Below are 27,467 nucleotides of genomic sequence, written 5' to 3'. Positions count from 1 at the left end.
AACTTTTAGCCATATTAAAGGACGTAGTACTCCTGGATTTTTCATAGGGCAAGGTTAATACTTTAAGAAGACTTGATATATAGCAAATTATGTAATGAAAATGTAAAAAATTAAATTATGTGTAAATATTTTAGGGTCTCTAGTAAAGCTTAATATAAGAAATAATAAATTGCATGCCATTTTAGAACTGATACAATCCCAAAAGAAGCCAAGTTCAAGTTGAAAGATAAGTAATATATTTCGAAGCGATTGAGGACCATTAAGAATTTGAGCACGCACAAGTTATAAAACAAATAAACCATCTACGCCAAATCAGATTTCATGGATATTTTAGTCAGTGGGCGTCGTTTGCGTTGCGAGTGCGGACCGTTAGCGGATTGAATGTGAAAAAGTGAAACTTCTGGCCGTTGAAAAGCAATCAGTCAAAATTCTAAAATATTTTGGACGTTTTTTGTTCAAAATTCAAAGCCTAAAATGTTGTTCCTAACCGCCCGAGTCGATCACACGGCGGAACAGATCTTCAAAATCAAGCAACTAAGACAGCTGGTGGAGAGTAAGCAAAATGCTAAATGTACATTAGTGGGATATACCCGTCGATTATACTGGATAAACTATGTATTTCAGAGTGCGATGACTTGATAGTGGGCACAGAGGACACCCTGCTGACCAAGTTCCTGCATTATACGCGCTGGGATACGATTAAGGCCTACCAGGCCATTCACGCCTACTACGACTTCAAGAGGCGCCATCCCGACTGGGTGGCCCGCCATCCCATCGAGCACTATCGTCAGATATTCTATGGCACCCACTGCCGCTACGTAATGCCCCAGGTGGATCGAAATGGACGGGTTCTGGTCGTCTTCAAGACGGTGGACGGGTTCCAAAACTACCCCAACTATCTGCAGAGCCTCGTCGAAATGGACGACCTGATCTTTGAGTCGCTCCTGCTGTTGCCCCGCGTCCAGGAAAACGGTATCACGGTCATTTGCGACCTCCAAGGGTAAGTCAATCGAATTCAAGGTCCCTAAATCTTACACAGTTTTTAATACATAGTTTTAATAGGAAATATTAATTAATTCATATCTTTTCAAAAAAATAGTTTTAACATTAAAAATAAATTCGAAAAACCATTTACGTATAATCTTAAATTTTCTTAAACATTAAGTGATGGGTTTTCTTCAATTGCTTTACATATCATAAATTTTGAACAGCTAATCGGAAAGTTCTTCTTTAACTAGAGTAGGTTCAGAGTAGGTGTTTTAAGTTTAGGAGATAAAAAAAAATATTGAGGTGGAGTTATTTTAGTTACTTTCAAGAAACACAAACCAAAAAACCTTAAGAAAGCAAACTTCAAGTCACAAATAACAAATTGTTTTACATTTTGTAAGACCAATTTTAAGGTACTAGGGCTTATACGATTTCTTTTTTTTATTAATTTAAGATTTATTTATACAGATATCATTTTGGTTACTTTTTATTGTCCCCAATATATTTAATTTTAAATTTTATTTTGTACTTCCTAGGACAACGCGGAATTTTTTGCGACAATTTTCGCCAACCTTTATGAAGACGGTGAACGAAAAAAACGGAGTCGTGCCCTTCAGCTCCCGAATCGTACATATTATCCAGCGCGGGTTTCTCATGCACATAACCTCCACGCTATTTATGCCCTTTATGAACAAGGAATTTAAGGAGAGGGTACGAATATTGTACTTAATTTAAATGCATACATTTTAATCGCTTTATTTCGTAGATCTTCACCCACGATGGTAAAAATCTCAGCAAACTGCGCGAAATGGTTGGTTATGAAAGTCTGCCGGCGGAATACGGAGGACCTGCCACGAATGTCCTGGATACCAATTTGATTTTCAATCATTTAAGCCAAAACGCCGAGTATCTAGAAAAGCTACAGACTTACGGGAAGGCTTAGGAAACTATAAGAAAGAATTGTTGGCTATTTTATTTAACCTGAATTTTGAACATAAAACAAATATATTACCTAAATATTTACAGAGTGTCTTTTAAATCTAACGACTAGCTACAATAAAGTTGGCAACGCAGTGTTAGAACAATCGATAAACGTTTAAAAACGATGCAGCGGAATCCAATTTTCAAAACTATGGAGTTGTGTTTATACTCTAACTTTTCTTCTGTTAAAATTTAACTTAATTTCCTATTTAGCTTGGAATAAAAGAAAACTTTTGTAATTACTAAAATGTAATTCTAAAATATATCGATATTAAATCGGCGGGTTTTTTGTTATCGCCCAAAAGGTCATACTGTTGTATTGTGAAATTTGTTTTCTGCGCCGAGCCAACAATTCAAAAATCTTTCTGTAAATATTCTTCTTTAATGGCTTCTAACAAGGTGGGTTTATGACTTATTGCATTAACCACAATCTTAATTTTATATTAATACCCAGGAATGCCTTATAATAGTGCTGGATGTGCGCACCTGTGCCGCCGAAGAAGTCAAACTGAAATCGGCGAAATGTGTGGCGGAGATTATTAAGGATAAGGTGTGTAAAATACTTTTAAAAATAATATTTATAATAAAACCGCTCTATTGCATCATCCCCAGATCGTCTGCGATAAGAAGGACTTTGTCTCCTTCGTCCTGGTGGGATGCGACGATAAAGAGAAGGAAACCCAACCAAATGTGGTCCCATATGGAGACCCGCAACTTTGCAATTGGCATCTTCTGCTGGAATTCTTCAAATTTGTTAATAAAACAGCTTGCGAGGAAGGACAATGGTTAGATGGTCTTCAGGCAGCATTGAAGCTTCAGGAAACCGCACTTTCGTAGGTACAATATTTCATTATCAGACTCTCGGTTTTATAAGGTATCCTCTATAGTTTCAAGCCCGCCAGACGAAGGATTCTCCTGCTCTTCGATTTTAATGACTTTCCGCAGGACTACGATAAGTTCAACGAAATCACGGACTACTTGCTGAAAGAAAACATTGATTTGATTGTGGGGTGAGCAGTCAATCTGTATTATTTTCCTATTGAAAACAAATTTATTACTTCTTTTTATAAGCAATAAGTTGTATTATATCTTATAATAAATATTTGTTTTTCGCGTCAGCACCCACAACATAGCCTACAAGGACAATGCCGAGACCGATCAGCCGCAGGCTATTTTCAACTTCTCGCGGAAATGTGGCGCTGAGGAGCTGGAAAACCAGAAGCACGTCCTCAGCCTCGTGCCGCGCTGCAATGCCACATTGTGCAGCTTCAAGGAGGCCCTGCTCACCGTTTTTAAGGTGACCAACCGACGACCCTGGGTGTGGAACGCCAAGCTGCACATAGGCAGCAAGATCTGCATTAGTTTGCAGGGCATGATCGCCATGAAGAACCAGACGCCCGTAAAGCTGACAAAGGTCTGGGCGGAGAAGGATGAAACGGTGACCCGGGAGACGCGACACTTCATCAAGGGCAGCGAGGTAACGCCGCTGCCGGAGGATCTGATGGCTGGTTACATGCTGGGCGGCACTCCGGTGCCCTATGACGCGGACGTACTGGAGCCCAAGGAACCGTTTCCGCCGGGTCTTCATTTTTTTGGGTTCATCAAGCGAAATGCTGTGCCGGACGAATACTACTGTGGCGATTCGTTGTACCTTCTGGTGCACCAGAAGAATAACAAGGCCGCCGCCGTCAAATTGGACGCTCTGGTCCGAGCCCTCATCTCCTCGGATCGGGCCATCATCTGCTGGAAGATCTTTAGCACCAAGTTTAACAGGCCGCAAATGGTTGTGCTGCTACCCCGTCTAGCAGACGACACTCATCCGGCTACTTTGTACATGCTGGAAGTTTCTTATACGAGTCAACACCATTTCTGGGATTTCCCCAGTCTGCGAACGAGCAAGACGCAGTGCAGCGAGGACCAGCTGCAGGCCATAGACGAGCTTATCGATAGCACCGATCTGGAATGCACCCTACGGGACACGCAGCAACCACGTCCATGGGCCCAGAATGATCTGCTTCCCTTCGACGGGCTGCCCAGCATCTTTGAGCAGAATGTGATGGACATCCTTGAGCGAAAGGTGATCTGGAATGATGACCGGGAAAGTGAAATGCTCAAGGAAAAGAATTTCGTAGATGTCTTCTGGCGAGTGCCGGAACCCCTAGAGGAAAAGTCGAAAAGGGCGGCTGCCAATGTGAAGAAGCTATTTCCCCTGCGCTACAGTCGCGCCTGGCAGGAAAAGCTGCTCGCCAAAGAGCAGGCAGAAAATGGAGTGCCCGTCAAGCAGGAACCAGCGGAGAAAGAGATCCCGATGCCATCGGATGGCGTGGGCTTGACCAATCCCGGCTCAGATTTCACGCGCATCCTGGCAAGCGTTCGATCCATCGCAAATGCCACCCAGCGGGATGCCCGGTTTCTGGCTCTAGCTGCCGATACCCGCGTGGTCATCCTCACTCTTTTGGAACGCAAAAAGCTCAACTGCGAGCAGCTGGGCGAGATCATTGCCCTTTACCGGCAGAGCTGTATGGACTTCAATACTTTCCAAGACTACGACAAGTTCGCCGAGGAGCTAAAAAAGATCACGCTGGCCAAGAAGCACAGCGAGTTTTGGCAGGACGTCGTGGTCGAAAAACAACTGGGTCCTCTGGTAATGGGCGAACTAACGCTGGACGACGAACTTGCCCTGAAAGCTTTCTACACCATTGAGAATTGGCAGGAGAAGGAGTCAAACGAGACAGAAGACGTGGAGAACTGACTTATTATTTTTTCTTATAATAAGCAACTGTATTATTCTGCGTCATTTATATACTACTTTTTACTTTCGCCTGGAAATAAAATTGTTATTAAATTTATATTTTCAACCGGACTTTGTGTTATTTTCCGTGTTACACGAGCTACAGGAAGATATGTTAAGAATGTGACCTTTTTTAAAAAGAACGATTTTAACGTAGAACATTAAAAAGCTCAACCACAAACCTTTGTTATTAAGTTATGGAATCTAGAAGTACAGTTTTGGGTACCTATTCTGTCAGCCATTGGAATTACTGAAAAATAGATCATGAAAAAGGATCAATTTTTGACACTCGATAAAAAAGGTAAATTTTAAAGAAGAATATTAGAGAATTCAACAACAAATTTATAGAGCTATCCGGCTTTAAAATCGGGATAAAATAACTGAAGTTATGGAATCTTGAAGTGCTGTTTTGGGTTCTCATTCCGAAAGCCTTTGCAATTTCGGAAAAGTCGAACATGAAAATGGGTTAAATTTTTGACCTTCGTTTAAAAGATAAACTTAAATGTAGAACATTAGAGAATTCAACAACCAATTCATAGATGTATCCCACTCTAAAATCGGGATAAAATAACTCAAGTTATGGAATCTTCAAATGCAGTTATGGGTTCCCAATTTTAATACATTGGAAATACGGAAATATCGGACATAAAAATGGGTTACATTTTTTGATCCTAGTTTTATGGATAAACTTTAATGTAGAATATTAGAGAATTCAACAACAAATTCATAGAGGTATACCAAGTCTAAACTAGGATCCAATATCTAAAGTTACGGAATCTAGAAGTGCAGTTGTGGGTTTCCATACTGAATGCCATGGGAAATACGGAAAACCCTGTAACCCTGCAAGTACTTTTAAACAAAAACCTTTTTTTTTAGCACGTGTTGAAAATTGTACACTGGTTCTTTTTCAAACACTAGTTCATTTTCTTCTCCAATTGATTCACGTTTCTGCATCAACTCTGCTCTGTGTGAACGCTTCGCACTAATCGATAGTTTTTCCGCTTTAAAGTAAGGGCGTTCCATTAATCAGCTGATTGGCATTGGCGTTTGTTAAATATAATTTGAATAAAATCGCAAATTAAATCTGTACCAAATTGTCCAATTTGTGAGGAGGACTAACATACACCATGGGCGTTCCGACGACCGATTGGGCGAACTGGTGTCGCCTGTGCGCCCGCGACGATGTCGTTTTCAAAGTACGCGAGCGGGACGAGGATCTGGTGAAGATCATCAGGAAATGCTTTGATGTGGAGGTAGGTGATTCGATTTCCTGTCACCCCGACTTATGATGCATTGTTTCTCTATGCCGGCAGATGACCCTCGAGGAGCCGGTGCTGGCCAGCATGTTGTGCGAGGAGTGCTACTCGGTGATTGGCCAGCTGCTCACCTTTGCCGAGAGCGTCAGCAAGATCCAGGGCATTTTTGAAATTTTGCGCAACTCGGAGCCGCAGGACCACCAAGATGTGGACGCCCTGCGTCGCGAATTTGGCCTACCGCCGACCTGTAAGCTGGAAATGGAGTTCCTGGACATCGATGATCAAGAGGACAAGTTTTCCTATGACGATGAGGTAATTTTTTCGTGTCATTCCATGACACCTTCACCTGAGGTGCCAAAAAAGCGAGGTCGCCCGCGTGGGAGCTCCACACGTTCCAAATCCGAGCTGGACGAGCCACCCATATCGCTACCCACTGCTCCATCACCTGAAGTTCAAATAAAACGTGGTCACAAACCAGTGAATCTTGCTGCCCAAAAATTGCTGCTAGAGGATGATAGTGAGCCTTGTCTAACCGACGAGGACACCACATCGCCGCAGCCTGCGAAACGGAAACGAGGCAGACCCAAGGGTCCAGGCAAGCCGGAGAAACTTAACCACAGCCCAAAACAATCGCCCGTAGAAACAAAAAGCAATACTAAATCCAAAGCAAAGGAAAAGAGGACCGAGTGCAGCGAGTCGTCCAAAGACCGCTCCCCCAGTCCGCCTGTCGACGAATTTACCTGCAAGGTCTGCAAGGAGTCCTTCATGTCCTTTATGGCCCTGCGCAGTCACAAACACGACGTGCACGGCGGTCCCAAGAGATTCGTTTGCGACATCTGCGGCAAAGGTTTGAAGACCTTTACATCGCTGGTGGAGCACAAGCTGGTTCACACGGATGAGAAGCCCTGCGTGTGTCCCGTGTGCAATGCTGCCTTCAAGAACAAGGCCAGACTTAGGGTGCGTAACGGGATACTCAAGTAGTAAGCTAAATCATGGAACTAACATGCATTTTCCAGGTGCACAGCCAAACGCACGGAGCGCCCCAGTTTAAATGCGATACCTGTGGAAAGATGCTGCAGACCCGGGCGAATCTGAACAAGCACAGGTATGTGCACACTGAGGAGCGACGCTTCAGGTGCGAAATTTGTGGCACCGGCAGCAAGAACTCCACAGCCCTTAAGATCCACCTACTGAGCCACACTGGTCTAAGACCCTATGTATGCAAATACTGTGACAAGGCGTTCGCGAGCAACACCAACTGCCGCTCGCACAAGTGGAAGAAACATCCGGAGCAGGCGGCCAAGGAGGATGAGAGCGAATCTACGCGTGTTGCAGTGCCCACGTTGGAAGAGCTTCGGGCCATGTAAGAGAATGCCCACGATTGTTTCAACAGTTCGAAATGTATCTCAAGCTATATTTTTACTTTCAGAACCCGCGAAATGGCGAAAACCAGCAAGGAAGCTTAGAACAAGAACATTCAGTTGATTTACATTTGAACTTTGTATATCCCACGTTGATAAGGAAGCTTAGAGCGAGAGCATTCAGATAATTTACACCTGAAATATAAGTTTTGTTCTGAACGATATTATGTTTAAAATAAAGTAAAACTTGTAAATGTTTTAATCTCCTAAAGAAATGTGTGCTTTGTCTCTCGAGTAACCTTCGCCTAACCCTTTTTAAAACCCATTTGATGTAAGTTTTCCAATTAAGTTTCGTTTTAATTAATTTCAAAATACATTTACATTAACGCACACTATAATTTGGGAATGAATGGATGGCGCATAGATCTCCAATCAATAGTCTACGCCACGGTTCGGTGACAAAATAGTAAGCGATTCAAAAAAAATTAAGCGATTAAATAATAGAAAATGTAACAAGAAGGTTTAAGGAACAACTAAAAATGTACAAATGTAGCAATTTGTGAGTGGGTCTGTGTGTGATAATTATCTAAATACGTTTTGATTTCGATGGTTTTTATAATTATTTGTTAAGTTTAACACGTTGAGAAGCAAAATCTTTTGGCATGGCCTTCCGAGCAGATAAATGAGTCAACAATTAGTTCATCCATGTAGGTTGGCTCTTTATCCGTTCCTCCTTCACCGCTCCTAGTCAATGTTCAGGGAGGACATCAACTCCTCGACGCTGCAAGTGAAGATAATTGTCGTTTGTTAGTAATCGGGGAATATTGCGAGTTCGCTGTCAGTTAGGCACGAATGTTTACACTGGCACGCACGTGATATCTATGTCCTGGAAGGCCACGCCCAGCCAGGCAACCACCAGGCAGTAGTGCTGGAAGAGTTGCAGCAGCAGTTCCCCCTCGTCCAGCATCTCCAGCCGCTCGATGCGCTGCCTTTCGGCCGCCGAGATGCTCTCGTACACCTGCACCATGTCCCAGGCACGGGCGCCAGTCCAGCCGCTGTCCTTGAAGCGGTTCCGCTGCGTCTCCAGCGACAGGCAGGACTCTACGCCGGCCAGGCTGCAGCCGCGTCCGCGCAGGTTGTTGAGCATCACATCGCCGAAGCGGTCGTTCATGTTAACCTGCAGCAATCGAGGTATTAATTGATACAGTAGGGCAAGTAAGATCTAATGCCAAAGGACGCTTACCTGCTCGTAGTTGACAAAGACGGCGGCCTGAAACTTTTGCGCAATCCACTTGAGCAGATTCCGGCAGTTCTGCGCCTCGATATAGACGAGCACGCACTCGGCGAGGAAGATGGTGGGCAGGGAGTAGTCCACTTCGGCCTGTTGCAGCTTGTTGTCCACCTCGTCGAGGTTGCGCAGGTCGACGCCCATCAGGTGATAGCTGGGTCCGTGGAGATCCGTGGGACTCAGCCGCACCTCTCCATCCTCGTCGTGAATCCTGGCCAGCAGGGCCTTGTTGCGCTTGATTGTGTAGCACTTGCGGGCGGTGACAGTGGGAAAGTCGAGCTCGATGAAGTTCTTCACCTGGTGGGCGGTGTCCCTCAGACGGAAGTAGAGTGTGTCGAAGCCGCAGCCCAAATTGATGATCTGGCAGTTGCCCGAGGTTTTCTGTGTGTGGGTAATGGGTGGGAAATTCGGTTAGGGCAAGGTCATCCTGGCCAGGACATGCGCACCGCAGGCGTGGCGGGCAATGACGGGCCTGGCCTTGCTGCAGCAATGCAACAGGATGACCTTGGCACGTGCCAGACAAATGGGAGCCACCGCGGATGGACTGACCTTTAGAAACTTCTCGACGCACATCTCCACGCCCTTGACCCGGGCAAAGTAGCCACGATTGATCTCCGGCGCCTTGCGCTCCTGGTTGCGCACAAAGTATCCGATGTAGTCATCCTTCCAGTAGCCCAGACGCACCGCACATCGCTTGCAATCACTGGCATCGTCGTTGGTGGCTATCACCGCCTCGTCGCACGGATGGAACTTGTGCGTCGAGCCGGCGGTCGCACCCGGCGATGGCGGCTCCATGGCTCTTCGGCGGATGTGCTCGGTTTGATCCTAATCCTTATTCACAAACAGCTCCTGGGGCGGCCTGGAGTCCCAGAATCCTTGTTTTCCTTTCCTCGGTTTATTTCTCCTCTGAAAACAGCTGCAGGAGTCGATAGACGATAACAGTGTGCAGCTTTGCTTGAAGCCGATAGCTCCGAAGTACCGATAGCTCGATGTCGATTGTTTGGCGCGTTTATTTAAAATTATAATGAACCAAAAGTTTAGAAAACAAGTAACAAAAAAAGGTATTTCATTGATATTTACCTTTCTGTCCCTCTGTTTTTTTAAATGTATGTATTTTCGTTGGACCGGTCGTCTAAATCCTATAGATACATGTTCATATTTTTGAAGAGCAAGGCCAATATCACCTTTTTGATTACCAAATGGTCCAACATTTCCGCCCAACTCCTTTAGTTTGAACAAAATAGGATGACTATATCGTACATATAAATATGAATATTCGAGCAATGTAAAAGCTAAAAATATGAGACTTTCGGAATCATATGCAAACTTTATTAAGTACAAAATGTTGAAAACTTCACATATTTCGGTTTTTTGTTGGTCTGGATAGCATTTTCGGGGTAAATTCCCATATTTGTTATTGATAACCTTGAAACAACTCTTAAAAAATGTTCTCGTAACTTGTCTGCTGGTTATTTGGTATCTTATGCTGCTCAGTGGCTAACTGCAGTTTTTCATCGACCTAATTGACTTAAGCACTTCATTAATAAAGGAAGGGTCAACATTGTAAACAAAGCGTGCTCAAGTGCTTTAATTGCTTCCCGCATCTTTGACATCGGAAGCTATCCCGCTTGGGTTATGTATAATTAAAATTAGCAGCTACGCCCAACAACCCGCTCAATAAGACGGGGTCAAAATGTGAACTGATCGCCAATTGGTTTTGCGCTGCGAAGCTCAAAGCGTGAATCACGACCCATCCATCCATACATCCATCCATCGTCTGCGCTCCGTCGTATATAATAGAATTTAATTAGAAATTATGCAAAGATGTTTTCCGTTTTGTCATGCAAAGATAACTCATTACTACGTTATTCAAAACGGATGCCGAATCTAGAATTAATTGGTTTGGAAGACGAGCTTTCAAGTTTTTGGAGTAATATAAGATTATCGGAATTAAAAAAGAGTTAACTTACTACTTACTTAACTGTTATCATTTTTTTAAATATCTAAGAATATGCTCAACAATTTTCGGAGCCTTATTATATTTTTTAATGTTGTGTGAGGGGTAAGGTATATGCAATGACCATGTGAAACAGTGGTTCTCTAATAATGTTGTATTATTTTAATTAACGGGTAATATTGGGTTCGAGTTTGAAATTGTTCTAAATATCCTAAAAAATATATTTATTTTGAATGGAATGACCGATTGAGACATAATCAAGGTGCACTTCGTCACTATGTGTACTACCCTCAGCAGTTATAATAAGAAATCACCTCAAAAAACAAGAAAGAGAACTAATTTCGCAATACCAAAGTATACCCCTGCGGATTGTTTCTATGGCAGCTATATAGCAGTACAATTTTTATAAAATGACGAATGTACCTATATCTATAGTATTACAAAAATGTCACATTTTAATTCACAAGCCTTAATTTTAAAGTAACATAATTATTATTATTAATATTGCAACGCACCAATTGGAATTATAATACCATCTGCAAAGGATATATACAATTTTGTAAAATTATTGTTTAAAATTATTATTATACAGAGCTTTAGACCCTTAGGTCTAGTCATTAAGCCTACAAAATGTAGATTATGTTATTTCTTTGTAGCTGAAGTACTGAGTCTTAATCCTGATTTACTTTCCTACCCTTCTTTTCTCATTCCTTATTTTATTTTTAGGGCCCCTCGTCGAAGGGCCCGATCTGATACCCGCGCTGCGGGCCTGTCGCCTAGCACCCACGCCGAGTTCCGCTCCTGCTCAGCTGGCTTGGCAGTCTCTCCGACTCGTTTTCGATTCGGAAACCAGTGTCAGTTTGTCGGCAACGCTCGAAAGCGTCGGTTGTGGTTTGCGTCGCTGCGCACAGGTGAGATACAATAACGCAGGAGCGTTCAAAGCTGCGCGCGCCCAATACATCGAAAGAATCGCTCGGCCAGGTGTATCTGTGTGTGAACCGTTGGTAACAGCCGGCACCTGAGTGTGAGTGTTAACTGAGTTTCGTTCTTTGGTGTGCGTGAGACGTCGCTTCTGACGGCATTACCTGAGTCTACCTGAGTCTCAGTCTCTGAGTCTTTGGCTCAAAAACGGTCATTTCAGCTGCGTTACGTTTTTTTCTCGTTTCGAATGCTTTGCTTTTTTAATGCTACCTTTTTCGGGGCGTTGGCTTGGCCAAGAAAGTTATTGTGAGTGTTCAAATGATACAAAAAAACGAAAATGCGAATGGTGATGGTTGGAAAATCGCGATTAGATAGTGAAATTACGGGTAGAAGCCGCAACAAGTTGCCACGGCAACGTCATCAATTGGAGCATAACTGTAAAAACAGTGAGATTGAGCCACACAGAAAGAAATGTTTTTGAGTCAAAATATACGAAGTGAAGGGCTTAAAAAAAAAAAATGTACCCCAAAAGCAATACAAAAATGCTCGAAATCTCCATTAGTCACATTAACAAATATTGAAAATATGTCTTATAACAATGACTTTACAAAATAAAGTGAATCCTACAAAGAATCATGAGTTCTTATGCGATGTTTAAAATTGTTTTGAAAATTTCAAATAGAGTTCCCCAACAAATTAATAAGTATTAAAGTAGCTCTCAAACGTCTTAAACCGAAAAGTATCTAATGAAATCAACAATGGATAGCATTTTTTTCTGTGCAAAAGTAGCAACAACACCTGTGTAATGGGCCAACTCAAACACAGATACGCACACACACAGGCGCACCTGCGCTTCACTTTCAGCGTTATCGTTGCGTTTATTGTTTGCTTTGGTGATTTGATTGCGAAAAACGCTAAACTTCTACAAATGATTCATCAACGGACAACAATAACAAATGCTCACAAAATTTGGACACGAAATTCGATATGAAATTTCTCAGGCAGTTTTGTTAATAAAAAAAAACACAGAGCTCGGCATATTTTTTGTGCAGGCGTTTGCACTTCCGTATTTTTAATACGAACCCTTCGAGGGTTGGGACATCGAATGACCGGGTAACTTGAGGCCTCCACATGCAGGTTAATGCACCCGTATCGGTGTGAGTCCTTGTGCCACTTTCAACACACTCGCAGTCAGAAGAATAGCATCCATAAGGCTCTGATCTTGAGTATAAACAAACGGAACATCCAGATATAAAGTCATATCTTCGAATTGAAATATTTTTGTATGTCAAAAAGTATTTTGGTTCATAAATTTCACAAAAATAGCCAATCTTAACCTTAGCTAGACCTGTTACAAAAATATAATAGATATCTATTTTATTTTCCATATCATAATATTCATTGTTTTGGTAATGCGTTTCACCTCTTTTTTCTTTATTAAAATTTTTACAGAATTTTTAGTTTTATAACGTTTTTTAGTATATTTTAATAATATTACAAAAATGTAGGAGGGAACAAGAAAAAAGTATTCAAACATTAGTGTCTACATTTTTGACCAAAACTGTACCCCTGAAACCATAATGCAACCAGGGTAACGACATTAATGTTGCATCGATACGACTGCATTGCCAATCAAATTCCAAAAACCAAATTTACCCGCCTTTGACACAGGCAGGTGTCTTTATTTTCTCACTTTTTCTTTTCATGCATTTCTTTCACGTACAAGGGATGAATTGGCAGGAAATACCTGTCACATTAGTATTATTGAGTGCATTTTATAGGTATTGCCTATCGTTTATTTATGACAATAGATTTGAAAAACCAAAAAAAAACATTAAACTTTGCCTGATAAGGTCCAGAAACCTATAAAAATTAACAATTTTAAAAATAAGTTTTCTCAAAAAATTGTATTATTTTTACAGTAGTAACCTGAACTGACTTTCGGATTGAAAAATGTATAATAGTCGATAAAATCAATTGCCTAACAACGTTTAAAACAATTTACTTTGGCTCACACAATCTGGGACATACCATTTCCCCAGCTTAGACCAATTTAACGCAATGACCTTTCTCCATTACGGCAGCAATTAACCCATTGACGCCGATTCCGAATACCCAGACAAGGCACGTAATCGTCGGTGTAAGGAGTCTCTCTTCAATCGACACCACTTCGAAGTCGCACTTTATGCTGTAACTTATTTTTAGCGCATTTTTTCGAGTCAGCTTTTCAAACGGGTTTGTCGGTCTCTCGGGCTCTTCTAATGCCGAAGTGAAGTGCCAAGAAAATTGAGCCAGCAACGTAATGTAAAACCAGTTTGTTCACTCTTACTCGAACTCTGGGCCGAGATTTGTTTTTATTCTGTTTGTTTATACTTTTATGGAGTTTTTGTTTGACCATCAGTGTTATGCATTATAAACATAACCAAATACTTCTCAAAATTATGTTTGAAAATACTTTAATACGTTTGTATTCAATTTTTATTTATTAATACTATTATAATTGTATTTTGATGCGGACGATAAGTCATTGTTTTGCGATTTGTAAGAATATTCATAAAAAAATACTTGGTATTCAAGATTTTTTTAAGACGAAATAAACTTTGTGACTGATAGAACCTTGCCTGTATATTTTTCTAGATCACCATGATGCACAAACTAAAATACCGCGATAAATTAAAATGGGTTTTAGGCCTTTTTCTGTTGATATGTACCTGTTTCGTAGAGACAGAGGCACAGACAAGAGATCCCAGATTTTATTCACGTCCAGGCGTTGACTACCATTGGCCAAACCCAGGGGATCCAGATTATAGGTGAGTCATCATTGCAGTTCGACTTATCAAGTTTTGCACTTACGTTTCGAACTTACAGAACCTACACATTTAACGATCGCCGATATGGTCACTATCAGCCGAATGGTTTTGGGGCCAACTATCCAGGCAGGAATCCACCCGGACAATATCCCCAAGGAATGCCCAACGAAGATCGCTTTCGTTTTGATCCGGTAAGCAAATAATTAATTTAAGCAACTATAGGTAACATTTCATAATTTATTAGACGAGGTTCAAAATGATATTAGTTTAATATCAAAGAGATTATAATGGTTATTGAATTCTTAAAAACAAAACAAACAAGTTCTCAGTAATCCGATTATTATTAGGAATGATTGGATATCAAATAACCAATCCAACCAATCCAAATGATCTAAATGTTGTATGGCCTCGCAACCCGCGCTTAATCAATTAAATTCTGTGACACAAAAAACTGACCCCTATACCAAAGAACCGAACCGAGACGATCCATAAGCGAACAATGCCCAGTCATTGAGAAAGGGGAGTTCGTCCGATCATCAGATCGTTCCAATATCAAAGTAATAATCTTAATTAAGTTTTCATGCCACCGAGTGAAGCCAAAGGCGACTTAATCAATTACACATGTCGCCCATTTGCTGATCGGCTTAGAGTCTCTATATGTTCATCCATGGGAAATGGGCTGATGATAATGATGGTCTCAATTTCTTTTTCCCCAATCGCAGAACGATCCGAATGCACGGACCCAGTTTCCGGGAGTTTTGGCGGGATGGCGAGAGGATTTGCAGGGCAAGCAACGTCGGGATTCGTTGACCCTGGAGCGGGACGTGTTCGTGACCACGAACTATGGCCAGGTGCAGGGCTTCAAGGTGTACATGTACGACAATCCCGATCCCAAGTCTTTCTATCGTCCCTTTCACTCGACTGTGGATCGTGTGATGGGCGAGTGCTCTGCGTTCCTGGGAATCCCCTACGCCCTGCCGCCCACCTTTGAGGGCAGGTTCAAGCCGCCCCGCATCCATCGCGGATGGCAGCTGCTCCAGGCCGTCGATTTTGGACCCGCCTGTCCCCAGCCTGTTCGGTATACGGGCGCCACCAAGGGAGTGATGGACATGGACGAGGATTGCCTGTACTTGAACGTGTACTCACCCAAGGTAAGTTCATCTTTAAGTAAGCGACTTATCAGTTCAAAATAATAGATCAGAACAATCATAATCATTCAGAAACTGGTGTATCAAATTTCGAAGAGTGGAAAACCAGATGTTTTATCTCGTAGTACCAAATCCCCAAAAATATTTGTGACTTTATTCTCCAACTAATTATACCTTAAATCATTCAGAAAAAAGTAATATCATATTTCGAATAGTGGAAGACCAGATGTTTTATTTCTATGTACCAAATCCCCAAAAATATTCTTCAAGAAACATTTTGTAGATTGTTATATTTCAGAACATTGAGAAGAAGTAGATACAAAACAAGAGAGTAGTTTATATTTATCTAATTAAATCTTTTATGGTCTCCTCTTTTTTAAGACTGGCGCTGGCGTAGCCCAAAAATACCCGGTGATGGTGTACATCCATGGTGGCGAGTTTATCCGCGGAGCCTCCAACTTGTTCCAGGGCCATGTCCTGGCCTCCTTTTACGATGTGGTAGTGGTGACTCTGAATTACCGCCTTGGAGCCCTGGGATTCCTTTCCACGGGCGATGAGAACTCTCCCGGAAACTACGGCATTCTAGATCAGGCCATGGCATTGCGTTGGGTCCATGACAACATTGAGTTCTTCAATGGAGATCGGGATTCCATAACTCTATTTGGCCCTGGAGCAGGTGGCGCCTCCGCGGGACTTCTAATGGTTGCTCCGCAGACGCGGAACATTGTGAGGCGGGTGATTGCCCAGTCGGGATCGGCTCTGGCGGATTGGGCTTTGATTCAGGATAAGTATCGGGCTCAGAACACGAGTCGCGTGCTGGGACAGCTTTTGGGCTGCTCCATCGAGTCCTCGTGGAAGCTGGTCAACTGCTTGCGCACTGGTCGCAGTTTCTATGAGCTGGGCAACGCCGAGTTTGCCCCTCAGGTAGGCAGTTTTCCCTGGGGTCCAGTTTTGGATCACAATTTCACACTACCCGGTGACGATTGGTACGAGGGATGGCGCGAAAAGGATTGGCGTTTCCTCACCCAAACCCCAGAGACTCTCATCCGGGCTGGTAAATTTAACCGGAATATCCAGTATATGACTGGGGTGACGACCCAGGAGGCGGCATTCTTTGTGGCCCAAAACGAATCCCTAAGTCCGTTTTACGAACTGGATGGTCGCTTCTTCGATCAGAAGATACGGGAGCACGTCTTCCGTTACAACTACACATTGAATCCGAACGGAGTATACGAGGCCATCAAGTATATGTACACTTTCTGGCCGGATCCCAACAATAATACGATAATCCGGGACCAGTACATCAATATGCTCAGTGATCTGTACTACCGAGCACCGGTGGACCAGATGGTCAAGCTGATGCTCGAGCAGAAGGTTCCGGTTTACATGTACGTCCTGAACACCACCGTGGAGGCACTGAATTTGCCGCAGTGGCGAAAGTATCCACACGACATCGAACGATATTTCCTCACCGGAGCTCCCTTCCTGGACATCGAGTTCTTCCCCAAGAAGGATCACCTGCAGCGCAACATGTGGACGGATAACGATCGCAACATGAGCCACTTCTTCATGCAGACCTATTCGAACTTTGCCAGATATGGGTGAGTCACTATTGGGATCATATAAATGAGATTATTTTAGGAAATAAATAGTAATATTTGAACACTAACTTCTTAAAATCGTATAAAAGACTAATTTTACTACTATTTATTTTTTTATTGCTTGTAGGATCGGTCTCATAATATTATTATATCTACTTTTGTCATTCACTGTAGCATTTCCCTTTTAGTGATGGTTAAATTTTATTTTAGTATCATGACTTTTAGTAAGGGTGTGTTATTTATTTCCTAAGGGACTACCAAATATGATTTTGCAGATGGAATACAAATTATATATTATGTCATAAGTAGTTCGTCTTAAACCCAAACTAGATCTATTATCTTACATCATATATTTTTATATTCCAGCAATCCTACACCTCAACAGGTGCTGGGCATGCACTTCCAGCGGGCTTATCAGGGCGAGATTCGCTACCTGAACATCAACACCACGTTCAACTCCTCCATCCTGCTCAACTACCGGCAGACGGAGTGCGCCTTCTGGACACAGTACTTGCCCACGGTGATCGGAGTGCTGGTGCCCACCTATCCACCCACCACTGAGTACTGGTGGGAGCCCAAGGAACCACTGCAGATCGCCTTCTGGAGCATGTCGGTAACCTGTTTCTTCCTCATAGTGCTGGTGGTCATCTGCTGCATCATGTGGCGCAATGCCAAGCGGTAAGTTTGGGATGGAGTTTGTACCATGATATATTCTAACAATCCCTATTCCTTATGCACAGCCAATCGGATCGCTTCTACGATGAGGATGTCTTTATCAATGGCGAAGGCCTGGAACCGGAACCGGATACTCGCGGCGTGGACAATGCCCATATGGTGACCAACCACCATGCCCTTCGTTCCAGGGACAACATATACGAGTACCGGGACTCACCCTCCTCCAAAACGCTGGCCAGTAAGGCGCACACGGACACCACATCCTTGCGTTCACCCAGTTCGCTGGCCATGACGCAGAAATCCAGCAGCCAGGCGTCCCTTAAATCAGGGATTTCCCTCAAGGAGACCAATGGTCATTTTGTGAAGCCAACTGAGCGTTCAACGACGCCGCGTTCCCATCCAAATGGAAATGGTCCGTCGCCGCCCGTGGAAGAGAAGCGTCTGCTGCAACCACTTTCCAGCACGCCGGTGACGCAACTGCAGGCGGAGCCGACTAAAAGGACTCCCACCGCCACCAGTGTCTCGGGCAGCAGTCGGAGCACCACCCCGGTGCCCTCCGCCCGCAGCACCACCCACACCACCACGGCCACTTTGAGTTCGCAGCCAGCGGCTCAGCCCAGGAGGACCCAGCTGGTGGAGGGAGTGCCGCAGACATCCGTCTAAGTAACCGCTCTCTAAGCGCGGGATGCGCTTAGGGAGTCAGCCGAATCGTCCAATCACAGAGCCTGTCGATGATCCAGGAAGAAGGAGAGCAGGTAGGTCCTGGTCTTTCTTCAAGACTATAAATATTTTATTTTATAATTTAAATACCACTCTTGTATTATTTTATAAGCCTTTTCTTTACTCTTAAAGTGTATTACATTATTAAATTAATATTACCCTTTTTCTTATAGCTCTTCCTGAAATTCCATTTAACTTAAGTTAGTTGTTTTCCGAAAAATGTAAGTTTAATTTTGTATTTGTAATACTTTTTTACACAGATCTTTGAGATCTCAGTTTTTAGTTATAGTTTAGGCAAACCAATATTCGTAAGATCTTACTTTAAGTTGTTCGTAAGTTTGATAACCCAACGAATACAAATCCATATCAATGACATTCCATAGCCTTATAATCGGCCCCTAAGTGTAAATATAACATAGGAAATATAGGAAGTAATTGTGTTGCTTGATAAACACATTTTAATTAGTTAAAATATTCTTTTTTCAGTAGATAAAGTGTGTTTATTAAACTTAGGTACTAAAATAAAAGTTCGTACATGTATTCTTTTATAGTGGCAGTGCTATCGAATGAAATTGTAGAGTATACCTTTAAAAAATTGTTAATGAACAAAAATAAATTAACCTTTATAAAAAAGAGAATAAACTAAACTATTTAAAACCTTTATTGAATAAAAAAACATACATTACATTGTCACGTCCCTAATTATAAGATTATCATGTAAAGCATTATATTTTAGCCACTCCCACACATCATCAAGAGCAATACCTACAGTGCCTTCACATCTTGTAATTGTCTTCGATGACACATGAGGTCTCATCGAAAATGTACCAATTAAGTGTGCCTTTCGTATAAATAGATGTACCTTAGTTTATATGTTTTTATATGTTTTATGTGTCGCATATAAGTAAAATGACCATACAAATTCAGTGTGAACCGTCCAATAACTTTATGTTTTCATAAGTATCGTGTACATTATTATTTCTTGTATATATCTTCATTTGTTACATGATTGAAAGCATAATGTATTAACACTTTGTATGTTTATTTGTATAGTTAAGTTTTATGTATTTGTCCCTAAATAAATTAATTTTACTGTACTCTGTGTCGTTTTATGATTTGTTTAATATTATTTGCTTTACTTTCATAATTACTTCACTTTTTGATCAGCAATATCATGATCTTACTGCAAGTATTTTTACACCAAACCAATAAGGCACTAAACGTAGTCGTGGGCAAAACCGTACCAATATATTTATTTTCGCATAAAAATAAAACAAATTTCCATCTTATTTACTTTGTCTGACGGTCTCATTTATTGTAACCTTCTTGGTTGTCGTGTAAACATTGAAAATATACAAAAAATGCGCCTTCATCAGAAATCCGTACTTGGACTTTGCTAACTTAAGATTCGTTTCATGTTTTGAAAAGATATATCATCCACTTTTCGCTTTATGTTACCTCGAAGGAAACAAGCAAATAATTGGTTAGATAGATCATTGAAATCAATTACGATTTCATAAAAACTAAAAACGAATGGAACTGGAAATAAGGCCTTACAACAAGTCTTCCTAAAATCCTACAGATATAACGAGGCGGCAAAGACAATGTCGCGCTTGAGCAGCCGAATGCCCTCGGAAAACTTGTTCTCCAAATCCGTGTTGCCGATGGTTTTCGAGGCCTGGCACATCTGTCGTAGCAGCTCCTCCAGTCGCCGCATGCATCGGATAATGGAGCCCTCGAAGATGTCGGTCATCTTGCAGACGGCGAGGAAACTGGAGCCCTTGCACCAGGCCAGCACCACGTCCATGAGGAAGGGCTTGAATTTGTCCACATACGTATCGGCGTCCAGATCCAGTTTGCATTCCGTCGACACCTTGGCGATACGACGCGCCAGATCCTGCATGGAGCGCAGTGGTCCCGATAGCTCAGTGGCGCTCTTCGGGGACTCGCTGGATTTCTCGTCACACACGAAGCAGGAGAGCAGAGACACGGCCTGTGGAGCGGTGAGGTCGTTGAACACGCCATTGAAGATCATCTCGGTCATGAGGAGTTCATCCGCCGAGCTCAGTTCGCAGGCCACGCGACCCTTGAACTCGATAACGTCGCCCGGCTTGCAGTAGCCCATCCGACGAAGCACGCGCTTGCGGTGCTTCAGCTCCTCCATTTGCAGTAGACTGCGGGCGGCCTTCAACTCTGCCTTCAGGTCCTGCAGTTCCGTTTGCAGCTGCACCTTGTCCTGGTAGCGCCGGTGGATGCGCTCCAACTCCGGCGACTTGTGCAACGGATGCTCCTCAAGTCGCGCCTCAAACTGGGCGATGGTATCGACAATGTCGCGGAATTCTCGCTCTTTGATGTTCATGTCATCGATGGGATTGAGGACCGGTGGACCCAGGGGGAATCGTTTCTTGGCCTCATGGATGGTCTTCAGCACGGCTCGCCGATTGTCCGCACTCCGCAGATCGCTGGGGAAGTACACCCGAATTGAGCTAATCTGGGTGATCAGCGTGTGGGCCACAGGAACAACCTCCATGCATCCCCGCTCGTTCGGTTTGCATGGCTCTGTGTCGCCGGATTTGGCCGCGGCCTCACTGACGTGCAGCAGGACATCGATGGTGACGCTGGGCTCACTCTTCAGAGGATTCTTGCGGCTCTGATCCTGCTTCTTGAAGTTCAGCACGATTCCCCAGTCGTACTCCTGTGAGCCGGCGGCCACCTTCACCAATCGCCCAGGCTGCAGGAACGGCAACAGATACTGGGGCTTCGTTATCCACTGGCGGAACTGCTTGCCATGTTGATCCAGTTGGGAACGTATGTGGTGGTAGGAAGCGATGTTGTGCTCGTCCTTGATGCTCAGCTTGTTCAGCTCCAGTGTCTTCTGCTCCACCTTGTCATGCAGGCCGGGAAGAGCTGCCTGGTTCTGGAACTGATAGAAACTGCGCTCCAGCATGTACTCCGGATTTATTTCCTCCACGCGCAGCAGGTTTAGCACCATGTTGTACGTAAGATGGAAAGCTGAGTTGATGGGATCCGCCTTGCCCTGCACAATATCGCGGCCCACAGCCGGAGAGACCTTCTCGTCGATCATCAGGATAACGATGCCCTTGTCATCCAATCCACGACGGCCGGCACGACCCGCCATCTGAATGTACTCGCCGGAGCTGATCCAGCGGAAGTCCTTGCCGTCGAACTTGCGCGGCGCCGTAAACAGCACTGTCCTGGCCGGCATGTTAAGGCCCATGGCAAAGGTTTCGGTGGCAAACAAAGCCTTGATCAGACCCTCGCCGAAGAGAATCTCTATGGTCTCCTTGAGAATGGGCAAGAGACCGCCGTGATGGATGCCAATGCCGCGACGCAACAAGGGCAGCACATTCTCCACCTGCGGCAGCCGACGATCCTCCTCCGAGAGCACATCCATGGCATTGTTGAACACCTCGTCCACCAGCTTCTTCTCATCTGGAGTATTGAAGTCCAGCTTGGCCATCTGCATGGCGTAGACCTCGCAGTCTTTCTTGCTGAACGAGAATATGATGACAGGGGCAAAGTTACGCTCCATGATCATCTTGACGATTTTAAAGATGTTCGTCTGACCGGCATTGGTGCCTTTGATGCCGCCATTGCGTCCCTTCTGATCTCCCTTGCCAGCCTCACCTGGAAAATATGAAAATTAGCACATGGATGGAATTTTATCTGACAGGACTTACCCGCATTAGCCAGCACTGCCATGGCGGTGGTGAAGTTATCCTCCTTAAACTGCCCCTTCTCGTCGACAATGAGATGGATGCCATCGCCACCGGCCGGGAAGATGTAGTGCTGCAAGGGAGTGGGTCGGTAGTCGGTGTAGACCACGTGACAAGGCTGCTTGTGCAGGTGGCAGACCCACTCGGCGAACTGCCGGGCATTGGGAATGGTGGCCGAGAGGAAGACGTAGCGCACATTGTCCGGCAGCAGGATGAGCGTCTCCTCCCAGACGACGCCACGCTCCTTGTCGCGCATATAGTGGATCTCGTCGAAGACCACCCAACCCACCTCGCGCATGATCTCGCTGCCGCGGTACAACATGTTTCGCAGAATCTCCGTGGTCATGATCAAACAGGAGGCCGAGGGATTGATCGTCACGTCACCGGTGACCAGACCCACGTCCTTGAACTCGTCGGTGAACTCGCGGAACTTCTGGTTGGACAGCGCCTTGATGGGCGTGGTGTATATAACCCGCTGCTTGGCGGCCAGTGACTTGGCAATGGCGTACTCCGCCACCACGGTCTTGCCGGCCGATGTGTGGGCCGAGACCAGGACACTCTGGCTGTTGTCGATGCACAGGATCGCCTGACGCTGGAAGGGATCCAGCACGAAGGGGTACTCCTTGGCGGGCACGCCGCTGAACGGCTGCAGGGGTATGTACTCCTGGTCGGGATGGGCGGCCACCTCGTGGGTGCAGGACTTGGGTGCATCCAGCAGATGGGTCACAATCCTCGTGCGCAGGGCCTCCAAGGCGGCGGAGTCATCCAAGTCGAGAGTGCGAACGGGTTCGTCATCCCCATCGTCCTCCTCCGCCTCATCCTCCGGCTCCTCTTGCCGCAGGCGCTTGGTGGGTTCCCCATTATCGTCTCCCTGGTCATCCGCGTTCACTTCTTTGGAGGATTTCGCCGGGTTCTTGTCTTTTGCCTGCCGCTTGCTTCCCTTCTTTGTACTTCCGCTTCCAGAGGGCTTTTCCTCCTGGTTAACTGCCGGTGGCGGCACATCCGGCGCCACTTCGTCGAAGCAATCGAACAGCTCGTCTATATCCATGCCAAAAACGCTTTTACTTGCCTTATTTTTACAAGTTAATTCAACACACGCCGCAAAACATGTGCAGAGTTTTCAGTGCTGACAATCTGTCTGCTGTTTTGGCGTATCTAGCTATTTATTAGGGGTATTTATTTAGAGGAATCCTCTAAAATATTGTGATAATTTGAGATTGATTCTTTTGCAGTTTGGTTTAATATATATGTAGTTGTAAGAGCACTAACACAAAATATCATTCTCATCGGAACAATGAAAGCTAAAATATAACATTTCATAGCTACCTATGAATCTCATGCTTTCCAAGGTGGAAACATGATACATGGAATGCGATTTTCTTGTAATGGCGTTTTCCCGAAAATGGATGTAACGATTCCAGGATTTATTTTGCGACTTTTAAGACAAAGTATTATTTTGTCGCCAAATTAATTAATTTTTTTTTAAATTTTGACTTTTTAAATTCAAAAAACATTTGTTTACCCCGTAAAAGCAACCTCTGTCAATTCGTTTAAAGAAATTATAAAGTTCATTTGTTCAACGACAAGATAATTAAATAAACTAGCTAACTTTTTTATTCAACAATTAAGTATTTCAAGAGCATAGATTATAACAAAGTTATTTCCGAAAATCAAGATTTTCCTGAACAAGTTCCGGTTCCGGTTCACAGGCAAACCAGCATCTGGTATATTTTCAGGTGCGGTCACACTGGCGCGCACAGCTGTTTTTTCGGTGGCCGATTAAATTATACAATTGTTGGCGTTTTCCGACGTCCACAAAGCAGATATCCAGGAACAAGCGGTGCAAAATGGTGGTTGGTGGTGCCTCGGATACGGGCGGCGTGAAGCCGATGGCCATTGCGGGCCGCATGGTGCGGGAGCGGGAGCGCCTGATCGGCATGCTGCCCGAGGAGCGCGCCTGGCGGAAGCAGTGGCTGAAGGACCAGGAGCTGCACCACGGACCCCGCAAAGTTCCGGCCCTGGAGCTGGAGCTCAACAATCCCATCAAGCGCTTCTACCGCGCCCCCCTCGACAAGGTCTGCAACGTCTTGGAGCCAGTCCTGGTGAGTTATCAACATGGGTATTATGTAATCATATGCTAGAGGAGTAACAATATTTTGGATTACAGGGCTTCCAGCGGGCATTCACCGTGCGCTACTGGACCGGAAAGGCTCTGCTCGCCCTCACCGGAATCTATGCCGGCGCCTACTACTTCAAATACAACCAGAATGTGAGTAATGGGTCCAGGATTTGATTTGTCAAGGCTTCTGGTGTTTCTATGTAACTAAATGCACGGATCAAAAGGTGGAAACGGCCTGGAAAGGGATATGTATGGGCTAGTAAAGGAGAATTTCCAATACCGCCCTCGTTGTTAGCTGCATGTGATTTTCAATATACTGTTTTTCTTCTTAACCAGTCAAAAAGCTATTGATAGGAAATAGAATCGGAAATCTGCAAATTCGTCTTTGAAAAGCTTATATATAGGAATATGATTATTAGTAGGAATTTAAATACTTTCCATATTATTTTTGAATACCTTTAAAGCCAATGTCGGCAGATTCCCATTAAGCTCGGTCTCTGCCGCCACAGAAACAGTGTGACACATCGTTTCGGGAAATATTCACACAAATGAAAGACAATATCAATATATTGCATGCATAATTTCATTAACTTATTAATATATACAGTAGTTTTTAAAGGATTTTTCCAGTTTTAAGAATGTAGCTTTTTAATTTAGGCCCTGTACACACCTTAATAATTTATTGAAGGTTTAAGTTGGTTTATAACTTTATATTGTTTCAAAAATGCTTTAGCTCCCGCATTTGTACCGCTTAGAGACACGCCAAAAAGCTTAAATTAGGGAGTACGTCTCCCACTATAAGTAGGAATATTTACCGCAATGAAGTCATTGTTTTGTTTTAATATGTTTCAGATATTTCAGTGTTTTTTGAATTATGCTCATTAATAGTTTTCAAACCCCATTCATTTACCTTTCTTTCCAGGACTGGACCCGCAAGGGCGGATGGCGTGTGATCCACTCCCGCAAGGCGTGCGTGCCAGGAGATGAGGGCTATCCCAAGGTCTCCGATCGTTCGGCGCCCTCTGATTATGCGGCCCGCGGATTCAAGCAGTCGCCTCTATAAGCTGAAGATCGTCCCCGAGCTCGCTTAGTGATTTTTCTTAAGTTTGAAACGTAAATTAATAATATCAAAACAAAAATCGCAATAAATATGGAAACGAAAACACAGAGGAGGAGATTGAGAATGGATTGTCGGTTTCTGCCAATGCTTCGCTGCTGAAGAAGAGGTTTTTCTGCTGCGCTTGGCGGATATTCTTTTCTTGGCTTTTACTTGGCCGAAAAGCTGCCTAAGCAGTTTGCCGGTGTGCTCAATTCGCCGAAATTGTTCATTATCGCCCTCTTTCTTTCATTTGCATTTTCGAGCTGGTGAAGAAACCAGGCAGCGGTTGAACCTCCAAGAAATGAGACATTTCGAGAAGGTGTGGCAATTGGCATTCAAACAAAGAGTTCAAGCAGATAAATTTAAATACAAATTTATAAAAAAGTATACTAAAAACATACAGCAAGCTAAGGTTAACAAATCACACGTAAAATAAAGTTAATAAGATGAACTTCACAAAAAAAAAACCACTCAACATATATTTCCAAACATTTAAGTAAAACAATGTGATTTGTTAAAAATTTAAAAAAAGTTCATAAATACTAATTACTTCGTAAGTAAAATCAATATAAATCGTGAAAAGGTGGTAGAACAACCATTTAATTTAAATTTACTTCCTTATTTTTAGTTTAAAAAGTGCGCACAAAAACACGATGATTTAAAAATGATTTGTGACTATTTTTTAGAATAAATAATTATAAAAAGAGAAATTTAAAGAAAACATCTGAAATTAAACAATAAATAAAAATAATAAATGTGACTCCTAACCAAAATTGATTAGATATTCAAATTTAAAAAAAGACCGCGAAAATAATAGGTGAGAAAGGCATTCATTTCAGATTTAAATATTAAAAGTTATACTAAATATCAAAAGATATACTAAAACCAATAAATTTAATTCAACTTATCTACAAAAATAAAATATATTCCAACACTAATAATCTATGAAATCTTAATCGTCGAATTTCATTATCAAAAAATAAGTAAAATAAATATCCTTCAAATTGCCCGCCAAAAAATTTAAAACTTACAATTGAGAATAAATCCATATAAGCGTCATTAGAATATTGAATAATGTTAATAAAACTATGATAAACTATAAAAGCCTCTACATAATAAACATAAATAAACAACTGATTAAATTCACGGCGATCAAAATTCAAATTAGAGCGCGTATCAACTGATTTTAAATAAAAGTGAAAGTTTAAGTGTTTTCTTCAGATACAACTACTAAAGATAAAGCCAGTTTCTGAAGAATATGATGTGCTATGTTTAAAAAAAAATAGTGCTTAATAGTTTTATTAATTATAAAACAAAACTCATCATAACCCAAAATTCAAAACAGACCGCGTAATCGAATGACTAAACTGTGTCTTGTGAATATGTGTTTTGCTGGTCTTTATTACATAAAACTCATATTAATTTATTGGAAATGTGTTAGGCGAATCACAAAAGGGATAACTGAAGACAATAATTATTAAATCCTAATAAATAACTTATGGTAAAATTGTGTTTAAAAATGCGCGCCTAAAAACGAACCACAAAAAAGAAAAATCTAGAAGTATAAATCGAAAAATCAATAAAATGTTGGGTGTTGATTAAAAATACATTATGTATTTTAATAAAAAATAGTAGCAAAACTTTCAAAAAATTAAGTTTTTTGCACAAAATATATAATTCAAAATTAAGCGCGCTAAAAAGAATATCATTTGATGGTTATGTTAAAAGTAATTTCAGATATAAAGTTAATAAAACATTTTATTTAATTAAAAAACGAATAATTTAAGTGAAAAAGAAAAAAAAAGATGTTAGTTCAAATAATAAGAAGTGAAGTGGCAGACAAATAGATTTATCAAACACAACGGAAGTAAGCCACTGAACATTCAAATGGCGCGCCCAATTAAAACCCCGCGATCAGCCCAGGTGGCAACTCCGCACCGTGTGGCCAGAGCGCCTGGCGCTCTCTTAATGCACTAGTGCTGTGGCTTTTTGCTCTTGCCTTGCTTGTCCGACGCC

The 27,467-nt window shown here is 42.8% G+C and overlaps 7 protein-coding genes across 10 annotated transcripts; 5 read left to right on the top strand and 2 right to left on the bottom strand.

Moving 5' to 3' along the window:
- The first annotated feature begins 329 nt into the window (after positions 1-329).
- LOC108010046 (retinaldehyde-binding protein 1) lies at positions 330-2,010 on the top strand. The gene is made up of 4 exons (XM_017074860.4): positions 330-553; positions 625-1,000; positions 1,524-1,698; positions 1,754-2,010. The coding sequence occupies exons 1-4, from the start codon at positions 475-477 to the stop codon at positions 1,928-1,930; spliced, it is 807 nt and encodes a 268-aa protein (XP_016930349.3). The 5' UTR covers positions 330-474; the 3' UTR covers positions 1,931-2,010.
- A 209-nt stretch (positions 2,011-2,219) lies between these two features.
- On the top strand, positions 2,220-4,817 carry Ku80 (X-ray repair cross-complementing protein 5 Ku80). The gene is made up of 5 exons (XM_017068788.4): positions 2,220-2,367; positions 2,423-2,518; positions 2,581-2,801; positions 2,856-2,978; positions 3,088-4,817. Exons 1-5 carry the CDS (start codon positions 2,353-2,355, stop codon positions 4,718-4,720), a joined length of 2,088 nt encoding a protein of 695 aa, XP_016924277.3. The 5' UTR covers positions 2,220-2,352; the 3' UTR covers positions 4,721-4,817.
- Positions 4,818-5,770: 953 nt separating this feature from the next.
- On the top strand, positions 5,771-7,651 carry wek (weckle). The gene is made up of 4 exons (XM_017090226.4): positions 5,771-6,012; positions 6,073-6,972; positions 7,032-7,378; positions 7,445-7,651. Exons 1-4 carry the CDS (start codon positions 5,887-5,889, stop codon positions 7,479-7,481), a joined length of 1,410 nt encoding a protein of 469 aa, XP_016945715.3. The 5' UTR covers positions 5,771-5,886; the 3' UTR covers positions 7,482-7,651.
- A 57-nt stretch (positions 7,652-7,708) lies between these two features.
- Positions 7,709-9,599, bottom strand: LOC108021486 (leucine carboxyl methyltransferase 1). 2 transcript variants are annotated; one of them, XM_017090227.4, is made up of 4 exons: positions 9,214-9,599; positions 8,620-9,045; positions 8,237-8,553; positions 7,709-8,157 (listed from the first exon to the last, which is right to left on the bottom strand). In XM_017090227.4, the coding sequence occupies exons 1-4, from the start codon at positions 9,457-9,459 to the stop codon at positions 8,121-8,123; spliced, it is 1,026 nt and encodes a 341-aa protein (XP_016945716.2). In that variant the 5' UTR covers positions 9,460-9,599; the 3' UTR covers positions 7,709-8,120. The 2 variants fall into 2 exon arrangements, with proteins under 2 accessions (XP_016945716.2, XP_016945718.2); XM_017090229.4 differs by having other exon boundaries at positions 8,249-8,553; positions 9,214-9,598.
- Positions 9,600-11,442: 1,843 nt separating this feature from the next.
- Positions 11,443-19,593, top strand: Gli (carboxyl ester lipase-like protein Gli). Of its 3 annotated transcripts, none has more exons than XM_036815619.3 (8): positions 11,443-11,532; positions 14,180-14,352; positions 14,411-14,543; positions 15,075-15,503; positions 15,882-17,101; positions 17,468-17,779; positions 17,842-18,531; positions 18,670-19,593. In XM_036815619.3, the coding sequence occupies exons 2-7, from the start codon at positions 14,186-14,188 to the stop codon at positions 18,437-18,439; spliced, it is 2,859 nt and encodes a 952-aa protein (XP_036671514.3). In that variant the 5' UTR covers positions 11,443-11,532; positions 14,180-14,185; the 3' UTR covers positions 18,440-18,531; positions 18,670-19,593. The 3 variants fall into 3 exon arrangements, with proteins under 3 accessions (XP_036671514.3, XP_036671505.3, XP_036671508.3); XM_036815610.3 differs by having other exon boundaries at positions 11,482-11,645; XM_036815613.3 differs by lacking the exon at positions 11,443-11,532 and adding an exon at positions 11,728-11,848.
- A 189-nt stretch (positions 19,594-19,782) lies between these two features.
- Positions 19,783-23,378, bottom strand: Mtr4 (exosome RNA helicase Mtr4). Its single transcript, XM_017089358.4, has 2 exons — positions 22,198-23,378; positions 19,783-22,144 (listed from the first exon to the last, which is right to left on the bottom strand). The coding sequence occupies exons 1-2, from the start codon at positions 23,279-23,281 to the stop codon at positions 20,073-20,075; spliced, it is 3,156 nt and encodes a 1,051-aa protein (XP_016944847.3). The 5' UTR covers positions 23,282-23,378; the 3' UTR covers positions 19,783-20,072.
- A 610-nt stretch (positions 23,379-23,988) lies between these two features.
- Positions 23,989-25,519, top strand: ND-B17 (NADH dehydrogenase (ubiquinone) B17 subunit). Its single transcript, XM_017071178.4, has 3 exons — positions 23,989-24,335; positions 24,401-24,502; positions 25,275-25,519. Exons 1-3 carry the CDS (start codon positions 24,081-24,083, stop codon positions 25,413-25,415), a joined length of 498 nt encoding a protein of 165 aa, XP_016926667.1. The 5' UTR covers positions 23,989-24,080; the 3' UTR covers positions 25,416-25,519.
- The last annotated feature ends 1,948 nt before the right edge of the window (positions 25,520-27,467 follow it).

The sequence above is a fragment of the Drosophila suzukii genome, chromosome 2L, assembly GCF_043229965.1.
Source record: "Drosophila suzukii chromosome 2L, CBGP_Dsuzu_IsoJpt1.0, whole genome shotgun sequence".
In the NCBI taxonomy this organism is placed as follows: Eukaryota; Metazoa; Arthropoda; class Insecta; order Diptera; family Drosophilidae; genus Drosophila; species Drosophila suzukii.
Note: the sequence above shows the minus strand (reverse complement) of the source record. Positions and strands in the feature narration are given on the sequence as shown.

Coding starts and splice junctions, on each gene's coding strand:
- Gli (XM_036815619.3), top strand. CDS start 14,186: ATGATGCACAAACTAAAATACCGCGATAAATTAAAATGGGTTTTAGGC. Junction 14,544..15,074: donor ATCGCTTTCGTTTTGATCCG/GTAAGCAAATAA, acceptor CCCCAATCGCAG/AACGATCCGAATGCACGGAC. Junction 17,102..17,467: donor TCGAACTTTGCCAGATATGG/GTGAGTCACTAT, acceptor TTTATATTCCAG/CAATCCTACACCTCAACAGG.
- ND-B17 (XM_017071178.4), top strand. CDS start 24,081: ATGGTGGTTGGTGGTGCCTCGGATACGGGCGGCGTGAAGCCGATGGCC. Junction 24,336..24,400: donor ACGTCTTGGAGCCAGTCCTG/GTGAGTTATCAA, acceptor TTTGGATTACAG/GGCTTCCAGCGGGCATTCAC. Junction 24,503..25,274: donor ACTTCAAATACAACCAGAAT/GTGAGTAATGGG, acceptor CTTTCTTTCCAG/GACTGGACCCGCAAGGGCGG.
- Ku80 (XM_017068788.4), top strand. Junction 2,519..2,580: donor CGGAGATTATTAAGGATAAG/GTGTGTAAAATA, acceptor CATCATCCCCAG/ATCGTCTGCGATAAGAAGGA. Junction 2,979..3,087: donor AACATTGATTTGATTGTGGG/GTGAGCAGTCAA, acceptor TTTTCGCGTCAG/CACCCACAACATAGCCTACA.
- LOC108010046 (XM_017074860.4), top strand. CDS start 475: ATGTTGTTCCTAACCGCCCGAGTCGATCACACGGCGGAACAGATCTTC. Junction 554..624: donor ACTAAGACAGCTGGTGGAGA/GTAAGCAAAATG, acceptor TATGTATTTCAG/AGTGCGATGACTTGATAGTG. Junction 1,001..1,523: donor GTCATTTGCGACCTCCAAGG/GTAAGTCAATCG, acceptor TGTACTTCCTAG/GACAACGCGGAATTTTTTGC.
- wek (XM_017090226.4), top strand. CDS start 5,887: ATGGGCGTTCCGACGACCGATTGGGCGAACTGGTGTCGCCTGTGCGCC. Junction 6,973..7,031: donor AGAACAAGGCCAGACTTAGG/GTGCGTAACGGG, acceptor TGCATTTTCCAG/GTGCACAGCCAAACGCACGG. Junction 7,379..7,444: donor TTGGAAGAGCTTCGGGCCAT/GTAAGAGAATGC, acceptor TTTTACTTTCAG/AACCCGCGAAATGGCGAAAA.
- Mtr4 (XM_017089358.4), bottom strand. CDS start 23,281: ATGGATATAGACGAGCTGTTCGATTGCTTCGACGAAGTGGCGCCGGAT. Junction 22,145..22,197: donor GGCAGTGCTGGCTAATGCGG/GTAAGTCCTGTC, acceptor CATATTTTCCAG/GTGAGGCTGGCAAGGGAGAT.
- LOC108021486 (XM_017090227.4), bottom strand. CDS start 9,459: ATGGAGCCGCCATCGCCGGGTGCGACCGCCGGCTCGACGCACAAGTTC. Junction 8,554..8,619: donor TCTTTGTCAACTACGAGCAG/GTAAGCGTCCTT, acceptor CGATTGCTGCAG/GTTAACATGAACGACCGCTT. Junction 8,158..8,236: donor GATATCACGTGCGTGCCAGT/GTAAACATTCGT, acceptor CTTCACTTGCAG/CGTCGAGGAGTTGATGTCCT.